At 46.0% G+C, this 9,551-nt stretch overlaps 1 protein-coding gene across 1 annotated transcript; it reads right to left on the bottom strand.

The window, feature by feature from the left end:
- Nucleotides 1–207: 207 nt before the first annotated feature.
- Nucleotides 208–7,920, bottom strand: SLC25A27 (solute carrier family 25 member 27). Its single transcript, XM_032183538.1, has 9 exons — nucleotides 7,818–7,920; nucleotides 6,265–6,456; nucleotides 5,444–5,528; nucleotides 4,791–4,913; nucleotides 4,357–4,469; nucleotides 2,977–3,061; nucleotides 2,229–2,321; nucleotides 1,796–1,898; nucleotides 208–1,207 (listed from the first exon to the last, which is right to left on the bottom strand). Exons 1-9 carry the CDS (start codon nucleotides 7,918–7,920, stop codon nucleotides 1,136–1,138), a joined length of 969 nt encoding a protein of 322 aa, XP_032039429.1. The 3' UTR covers nucleotides 208–1,135.
- Nucleotides 7,921–9,551: the final 1,631 nt, after the last annotated feature.

Genomic DNA, 9,551 nt, shown 5'->3' with positions numbered 1-9,551 from the left:
TGTTTGGTGTTTTTAAATCAAAGCCAGCTTTGTTCTGTCTATGTTATGATTTCTACTAGAGTGCGATTTTGCCTCCTGATAGACAAAGCCTAGTGACAAACAAAAGTAGGCCTCTTTCCTATAAAACGTGGAAAACTTTAGATTAAAATATATATGTATTCAAATATCCTGGTTTTTATGGTTTTTTTTGTGTGTTTTTTTTTTTTGTTTTGTTTTGTTTTGTTTTAAAGGGAACGTTATATTTCTGCCTAGATTTAAAAAGGGCAGAGTGAATATTTCCATGGAAAAGTGGTACTTAGTGACCCAACCTGCTATGTTAGTGCTGGCACTCTGAAAGGACGAGTAGTTCAACTTGTCCTGTGGACAGCACGCCCATTGTGAGCCCCTCAAGTGGCACAGAGTGAACTAGGCTTTTGATTTCCTAGGCTTTCCTAGGCTCTTCAATTTCAGGGACTGAATTTCACTTGTGGATGTTACTCCGTTGAGTGTAGTGGTGTAGACTCTGAAAAGAGTGTAGACTTTTCAGAGTGTAGACTCTGAAAAGCACGAGGAGCACAGCCCCTTCTGCCTTTTGTGCAAAGGGAATTGAAAGTCAGGTGAACTGTTTCAATCTGTTTCAGTACCTAGCACCTCGCACTTGGTTTGTTGAGGCATCAAACTAAAGAGGTAGTTCTTTTTCTATGTGAGTACAAATGTAATAATAACAAAAATTCCCAAGTGATTTTGTAGGCTGGTAAGCCCTGTGTTCAGTGCTGCATTGTTCAATCTGTTCTTGCCTTTAATAATAGGAATCATCACTATTACAAAACAAACAATATTTGTTAGAATTTTTTTTTTTAACCTTTGTTCACTCTTCCAGAAAGCTGATGCTGGTGCAAGTTAAAGTCTTACTCTGACATTTTTTTTTTCTTGCCGATAACTTCACCTTCATATAGCAGTCTGCCAAGCAGCTAGGTTTCTTAAGTCATGGCTCATCCCACCCAGGAAGGACTGGATTTAGGGCAGCAATTTATACATGTGATCCTACTCCAGTCTCCTAAATGAATTAGTTCCTTGAGTTGTAGGAATGCCTTGTGGAATGAAAATACAGCTTTTCTGTTCTTTGTTTTGTGGATATTGATGTGGTTTCATGATTTTAAAAAGAACTAACTCCGCAGATCCTTCTGATTTGTTCATATGTAAGCCAGAATACCAGTGACCAAGGAGCCTGTGAAAGCAAGCACAGAAGTTAGAAGCTTGAAACAGCATTGACAAAATAATCCCAGTACATTAAACTGTTTTTGTCTTTTCTTAAAAATACTGTTCCCAAGCTTAATCTCATGTCTGTCATATAAAAACTTTGATGTTGTGTATGATTAGGGCTGCACAGTCCTTGACAAGACACCACAAAATTTTGCAAGCTTGCCAGCCTGTAAATGTTTAGCCTGAAATGTTTCATGCTTGGGAAGTACTTAAGGATGAATGCTTCTTAATTTTTTTTAAAGGCTTCTCTTGTTCTAAAACCTTAATCAGGTAATTCCGTGGTTCTCCTTGCATAAAATAGGAAACTTGCACCCTTGTAGCTGACATGCTGTGCTGTCTGCTTTTTTAGAGCAATACACTGGTGTTGGGCAAAAGCCTCTTCTGTGCCTAGGAAGTGACACTGCCTGCAGTCATTTCATCCATGAGCAGCTATGCTAACTGCAGTTAAATAGAGAAACACAAATAACTCTGAAATGTTGATAGAGCAAAACACTCCCTTCATTTTCATGCCACATTGTTCAACTTCTGCTAAAGACAGTTAAAAGGCACTTACCATTCGCATCCAGGTTGGTATAAAGCCTTTGTATAGAGACATAAACCCTTCACCTTGTACCGTTTGAATCAAGCAGTCCGTGGAAGACTTATACAGCAGACCTCTAGCAATGTGCAGAAAAGAAACAGTTAGGATTACACATACAGAATTCACAAATAAATAAAGCCCATCCCAAATAAGAAATAACCTGTATCAGCCGAATTTGTACAGTTATTTTTTGTGAGCTCACTGGAGTCTTAATTGCTCTGAATTCCACTGAAGGAACTTGGTATGGCTGTGTGATCATCCCAACAAAACCCCTGAGACATGCAAAACTGAAATACTAAAAAGGAAACAAGATGAAGACCGGGAATTAGCACCTGGACCAACTCCCAGTGAAATCAGTGAAACCAGGGTCTCGCTGTCCTACTGAGAAGTCCCCAAGTGTCCGTACCTTCCCTGCTTGTCTCTCGGCTGGTTCATTATCCGGGTTTTGACCACATCAGCAGGAGTTCCCAGGACAGCAGCCACCAAGCCAGAACAGCCACTATCAATAATAACAGGTACTTAGCAAAAAAACCCTATGATTTATCACAAGTTAATTTCCAATACTAAAGACCCATGAAAGCAGGTATCATAAAACCACAAGTAATACCTCATAAATTAACATAAACCTGTTTAGGAGAAGGCTTGCTAGTACTGCTTCTTCTCAAATGTCCTCTCAGCGCCAGCTGCCCTCGCCTCTGTGTGTAGTCCTGAGGCGGGGATAAAGGACCATAATAGTTGATTTATGTTATTGCTTATGTAAAGCGGAGCTCTTCATAATTCAAGGGAGTAAAAGAGGTTGTTCTGCAGAGGTTATATCACTTGTTACTGTTTGCTAAAGTTAAAATAAAGTAGATAAAATAGTAGCAATTTCAGAAAGGTGAATTATTTGTGTGCTCTCACAGGTGTTCTAATGTACTGGTAAGGCCCTTCTGGTGAGGGCAGTTTCCTAGCATCCTTTGTCTTGTGACTTCTGCACAGTGACATTCTCTCAGGCAAAAAAAACTCAAACCACTACCAGTATAAGGGTAGTTTTATCATTCATATCACAGCCAAAGACTAGGGGCTTCTGCTAGCACACAGAGGTTGTGCTGGTCCAGTCAGCCAGGCAGGGAATGCGCCACAGTGGAAAAGGGGTAAAAAAAGGAGCACGGCACCTGGCAACGCTGTGAGTGAGACTGTTGTCTGTGAGTGGTGTGTTCAGAAGCAAGAAGTGTTTCACTGAGTCGTAAGTGGTCAGATCTGTAATGAGAATAATGAGGAAAAAAATAGCATCAGAAGCAAATGGTGTTTATGCTGTTTGTTACTGACAAAGGATGGAGATGTGGCAAGACCAAAATTTGCAGTGCAGCCCCTCCCGTTGGCACAGCTAGCACTCTGCCCCCGGTTTCTGATGCGAGTTGTAGCACGTAGCTCCCTGCGTTAGACGTGTGAGTACCTGCTCCCTCCCATTGCCTTCTTCGCTGTTCTACCCTACAAATGGCAGCATGGATCCCAAATGGAAAATTCTGTAGAATAATTCATGATGACATTTACTATATAGCCCTCATTTAATAACTCCTGCTGCGACCATCCAGATGATCAATCCAGTGATTCCTTTATTGCTGCTTAGCAAGGTGCAGTTTATGCCACCTCCAATTTTCACAGAATCACAGAATTTCTAGGTTGGAAGGGACCTCAAGATCATCGAGTCCAACCTCTGACCTAACGCTAACAGTCCCCACTAAACCATGTCCCTGAGCTCTACATCTAAACGTCTTTTAAAGACTTCCAGGATGGTGACTCCACCACTTCCCTGGGCAGCCTGTTCCAATGTCTAACAACCCTTTCAGTAAAGAAGTTCTTCATAAGATCCAACCTAAAACTCCCCTGGCTCAACTTTAGCCCATTCCCCCTCGTCCTGTCACCAGGCACATGGGAGAACAGGCCAACCCCTACCTCGCTACAGCCTCCCTTGAGGTACCTATAGAGAGCAACAAGGTCACCCCTGAGCCTCCTCTTCTCCAGGCTGAACAAGCCCAGCTCCCTCAGCCGCTCCTCGTAGCACTTGTTCTCCAGGCCCCTCACCAGCTTCGTCGCCCTTCTCTGCACCCGCTCGAGCACCTCGATGTCCTTCTTGTAGCGAGGGGCCCAAAACTGAACACAGTACTCGAGGTGCGGCCTCACCAGAGCCGAGTACAGGAGGACGATCACTTCCCTAGCCCTGCTGGTCACACTGTTTCTTATACAAGCCAGGATGCTGTTGGCCTTCTTGGCCACCTGAGCACACTGCTGGCTCATATTCAGCCGACTGAGATTTTCTATCTCAGAAGATATTTTCTGGTCATGCTAACCTAATCCTGTGCCAACTGACCTAGTAAGTAGTACCCAGTGTGCCAAAGAAGATTAAAACATGCAAAATTAAAAAAATAGCCAAGGTAGTGCTGCAGGATATGGCAAGAACAGAGCCAACGTTTATGATTGGAAGCCACAGGCAGTGCCTTTCAGTCCCAAAGACTTAAGATCTAAAGCACCACAGGCCAAGTTATTCAGTTTACCTCCCATGTTTACCAAAGCAGCTCTCTGGACGTTTGGCACCCATCCAGCCCAAAGTCCCCGAATTCCTCCTTCGGACAGGATCTTCATAAATGCATGGTGCACTCCTCGAAATCTGAAATCAATGTTTAATGGAGAGAGAATCCAGCTACAGAGACATCTTTGTGTATTCCAGAGCTTTGCTGAGCCAGGTCCTCACTTAGGAGTGGCAGTTTATACCTGCAAGGATCTGGCCTCTGGATCCCTTTAATCTTTGACTTTCCTACCACGACATCTTAGGAAACGTGAGTTTCCCTGGTATGCACAAATCTGGTAGCTAATGATAGGTGACCCCCTGATTCCACAGCTATGTTGCAATACTAAATGGGTAAGAAACCTAACAACCTTACCAAAGAGTAACACAGGTGGATAAACGCCACCCTGGAGAAGAACTGACCGTAACGGCTTTCCTTCCAGCTTCCTTTTTCCTTCCATCTGCATCTGCACCTTCACCAGATCAGTTGGGCTGGCAAAAAACTGTCCGATGGCGCCCGCAGACATGCCTCCAACAACAGCTTTCCTGCCGCACAGGGAAATCAAACACACTGCAGAATACACTGAGGAGCTTCACAAATCAGAGTGCTAAAGAGTTCGGCAGCATGGCCCAAGTGAGACAAATGTGAGTGGCTCTTTCTTATCCTGGCAACCAAAGTTAAAATGATAATTCTGGCAAATGCAGGTTAATATAGTCAGGAATAGTTCGGTTAATTTCAAGTTAATACAAAACTGGAGAATCTGCCACCAAGATGTTCTGCTTCCTCTCCAGGTTTCATTATGCTCTTCACTTAAGGTTTAAAGGCAGGATGGCAAGATACAAGAGAGGTTGCTGTATATATTATAACAACTGAATGTCAATCTGAAACTTGGAACTGCTTGCCAGTACATAAAACCCTTTCCCATAGCACCAAGTAGTCTATACAGTTGCTTAATTTTTTAATTTATCTTTACCCTCTTTAGGTGGGCGAGCCGCAAAGAGAAGACAGCTTTCTAGGGCCACCTGCAGTAGAGGACAATCCCCAAACAGGCACAAACACACATGTGCAACCTTACCAGAAAGGAAAGGTATCGTCCTCAGCCCTTCCGAGCACGGAGTCCCGCAGATGTTCATATGCAACCATCCGAACACCAGAATACACTGTGGAAAACAACAGCAGGAGTTAAGTCTGAAGTCTGCCATTCCTGGAGGTCACTGGGTGAGGGAAAGCTGGAGGGATTTGTTGTAAAACATTGTGAAGCTTGCCTGGGCCATTTGGTTATTGCTCATGTTCATGGTGAAAATGGGTAAAGGAAGGCAGTTGGCTGGTACAAATGCTATAGCCAGGAATTTTTTCACATCTTTTTGGCTGAGCCATAAATGTACCAAGAGGTAGCATGGCTCATCCCAGCACACCAAGCAGACCCTACTGCACCACTCCCCTCTCAGCTGGCTGCCAAGCACAGAATCTCCCACGAGTGCTTTTGAGGTTTGTTGCTGTCACTAGCTTGGCAAGTAAAACACAGCAAGCTGTTACCTCTGGCTGGACCATTAACGAGCTTCTTCATCCTGGTGTTTGCAACTTTATATTTTTTCCCAGTCCTTCCCCACTTCCCTCAGATAAAATACATTTATTGTTCTGAGGACTGCAAGTGCCTGTTAGCCCAGAGAACCTTCCTGCAAAGATGACAGGGAAATTATATTTTGTTTTCCTACAGGCCAGAACAACGCCATGAAGAGAGGGGACTGAGCCAGATCCTTATTTATTTCAAAGTGGGATTGCAAAGCAGGCTGAAGAAGTCCTCGCAGCTACCTTTAAAGTACAACAAGGTAGGGGAAGCTCATGGCCTGAGGCCGCTGGCCACAGCAAGCAGGTCCCGAACTTGCTGATAATCACCTATGTGCCGGTAGACAGCCGGTGTGGCTCCTTGCCAGAGCTTCAGTAAGCCTTCCTCCTGCACCACGCCAGCCGCTGTCCGCAGCATGCCGCGGTACGGGACAGCCTGGCCGGCAGCAGCTCCGCTGCCCCGTGCAGCAGCTTCACCTTGGATCTGCAGGCGAGTTTTCGTGAGGTCCAGGGGGAACGTCACTGAAGAGAAGGAGCAGAGGACAAACGTGAATTTGGGTCTGGCCGTGGCGGGACCCACCGCGCTGGTGACAGCTACACCCAAATCCCAAGGCAGGCAGCAAGGTGTGAGCAAAGTGCAGCGACCAGCAGCAGGGCGGGGGGACTTGTGGGGAGCAGGAGGTGATTCACACCCAGATCTGTTCAAAGTGGCTTTGGGCATGAGACATGAACATGCATCAAGCCCCAAGACTTCTCCCTTTACTTCTTTTTCAAGCCGTCATGCCATACACATAATGCCCAAGAGACTCTGGGGTAAAAGCTCTGTTCCAGTTACTCCTCCTGAATGAAGATCAGTTGGATCTCTTACTGGGTGTCTGGCCTCTCCAGCTCTGCCCAGCGTGGTGGCAGAACATGACTCAGTGCCAGGAGCAGCCCCACACTGGCCGTGGTGTAACGCAGATATCCATGCAGGTGAGCAGCTATCCTACAAGCCACCCTAAACCACGCCAGTGCTGCTTTGCTGGTGCAGACACAAAGAGCAAGTTTCAGCTGTTACTTCCTTCACAGGATTAAGGAACAGCCAGGGAAGGTGGCCCACCTCCATTTTGGCACACTGGGGGTGCGTTTTTGCTGCCCCTAATCTCAGAATCCTCAGCAGTCATTATACAGCTGGCGTAAAGGTGTCCCTCTGCATGCAGGCCAGCAGTGGCTCTCCAGGTGATGGGGCACAGTAACACAGCGCTCACATTTAAAGACCAGCAAAGACGGACATCACAAACGGTTAGCACACTGCGACAGGCTTGCACGTAAGAGTTTGTAGCAGTCATATACCATAGGCTGAGAAATATTACAAGTAAGTTACTGAGGACAGAGCAGTGCCATGCAGATGCCAGGTTTCCTGCATTTCACCAAGCAGTTTGCTACCCTCCATTTTTACAGACATTGCTACCATAGCCAGAAACATGAGATTTGTTTTTTCTTTGATTAACCTACATTAACTAGGAAGAGCAAATTCCTGCAGAAGCCAGCACCTTGCTGCTACCTTAGGCAAAAGACTGCCTCTAGTGTTGCTCCAGAAAACAAGCAAGTGCAAAGGTTAGGTTAGTTCTAACTGTGCTGTGATAATTGACTGCTGCCCTTCAGTCTCAGAGGCAAAGATTTCCATGCGAAAGACCCCACAGCTAGTTCAGGTGGCACAAAACACTTGCAAAGCTTAAATCATGGAAAAGGGAGAGCGAGCAGAGTGGAAGGAGCAGATTTGCTGGAGCAGAAATGGCAGAACAAATGCCGAGCAGCAAGGAATCCGGGGACTGAAGTTCTCCCTGCCCCCCAAAACCAATTTTTGATCCCCTTCCCTCCAGCCAAACCACGGTGATTTGTACCTAGTTCTGCCACAGTGGCCGCACAGGCTGACAGAGCGAATTTGCTGGCCCGGGGCCATCTCTCTGGAAGAGGTAAGCTCTTCTCGTCTTCTGCAGGTACCATGTAGCAAGTGACATGCGGCAAGGCTAAGCAGCCACCCTGCACGGCTCTGAAAGAGGAGCGGCCCTGGCCACGCTAGCTCAGCTGTGCTCGGGGTTGGTTAGGAGGCAAATTTCTGAAGGTCATGTTTCTACAGTGCCAGCGCTCCCAACCGCAGCAGCCCGAATTCCTGCGGAGAGCTGCAAGGTCCTCGGTGAGTGACACGGGAGACAGCGGGCTCCTGGGAAATGTAGTCTGGCGGCAGCTCTGCCCCCTGCCAGCAGGCTGGGAGCACACAATTTTGGCACTTGTCTTCACGTTAAAAAAAAAATAAAATCATTAACAAGGTGTCAAGATGATGAGAGCAGCTGCGGGGCTGTTTGTTTTGTGGGGTGTTTCAGTTTGCACAATCTTTGTCACCGACATCGTCCCCAAAGAGCATCCTGGTGCCAAATGGCTGCGCGGGCACCGTCGCTGCCTGCTTTCAGACAGATTTAATTGATCCAGATCTGGTGGAATGAAAGCAAAATTAGCAGCAGCTACATACATGCTGAGCTGAAGAATGGGCTCTCTAGCACTGTCAGCAGTTCCCTGGGGAAATTGTTTGTGGGGGCTCAGCACGGAGCTGTGCAATTTGAGCAAGGGGCACACAAACCTGGGAGGGCAGGAGCTGGTCTCTGCCAAACCCCTGCATGTCAGAAGTTTCAAGCTTTTCCTGGATGAACACTGAAACCCCAGTGATTATGTGCCATTCTTAATTTCTCTTAGGTTAATGTAGGCACATTTTGTTCTCATCCTGAAAATGAATAAATAAATAAGGCACGGGCTGCTCAAGAGAAGCTCTTCATTTGCCATTAAAGCTCAGCTGAATCACTGAGTTAATCATTAGCCATTAATCACTAATCCTCACGCTGAGGATTTGAGGGTTTTTAGGACACAGAAATCATCCGAGAACCGCCCCCCAGCCCTAACTAACATTTTGGTATGCATTAGAGGTCACAATAATTGAGACAAATGAAGGGAGCATTGCAGGTAAAATATCCAGGGCAAGTGAGATGAATTTATCTCGTGGGTCATCCATAATTGGTATTAAATTGGATCCCTCATTGGGTTAGAATTCGTTAGAATCTGTGCTGTGATGGGACAAAGCACTGACAAAAACCCCTGGCTGCTGATGAAAATGGGAGGAAGGTTGATTGCCATTTAACACAAATGTGCCTGGTTCCAACTAATAACCGTGGCTTCTCGTCCTTTCAGATGTGTACCTCTGGGAGCTGTCTCTCTCTGTCCTTTCTGTAACCATGCTTTAGGGACTGGAAGCCAACTAGATCCCTCCTTACAGTAAACCCTGTAACCTAGCATCCTATGGAGGGAACATCACTCCATGGTCATTTTTAGTCTGGGGAAGTTCTCTGTTTTTTCAACCAAGCTGATCCGGGGACAGTGCTGAGGAACACAAATGAGTCTGAGCTGGAGATGAGCGTTTGCTGCAGCAGCTCTCAACATCTGGGTTTTATTTATCTCCAAATCCTGAGGGAAACAGCTCTAGGAAAGAAAACCCTTAGTATTTATTTAATTTGGCTTTTAGTGACACAGCAGTTTCTGATTTCTGTCCAAAGTCAGTTCAGGCTGCATGCAGGGGAAGGGAGCATGGA

Source organism: Aythya fuligula, chromosome 3 (assembly GCF_009819795.1).
Source record: "Aythya fuligula isolate bAytFul2 chromosome 3, bAytFul2.pri, whole genome shotgun sequence".
In the NCBI taxonomy this organism is placed as follows: Eukaryota; Metazoa; Chordata; class Aves; order Anseriformes; family Anatidae; genus Aythya; species Aythya fuligula.
Note: the sequence above shows the minus strand (reverse complement) of the source record. Positions and strands in the feature narration are given on the sequence as shown.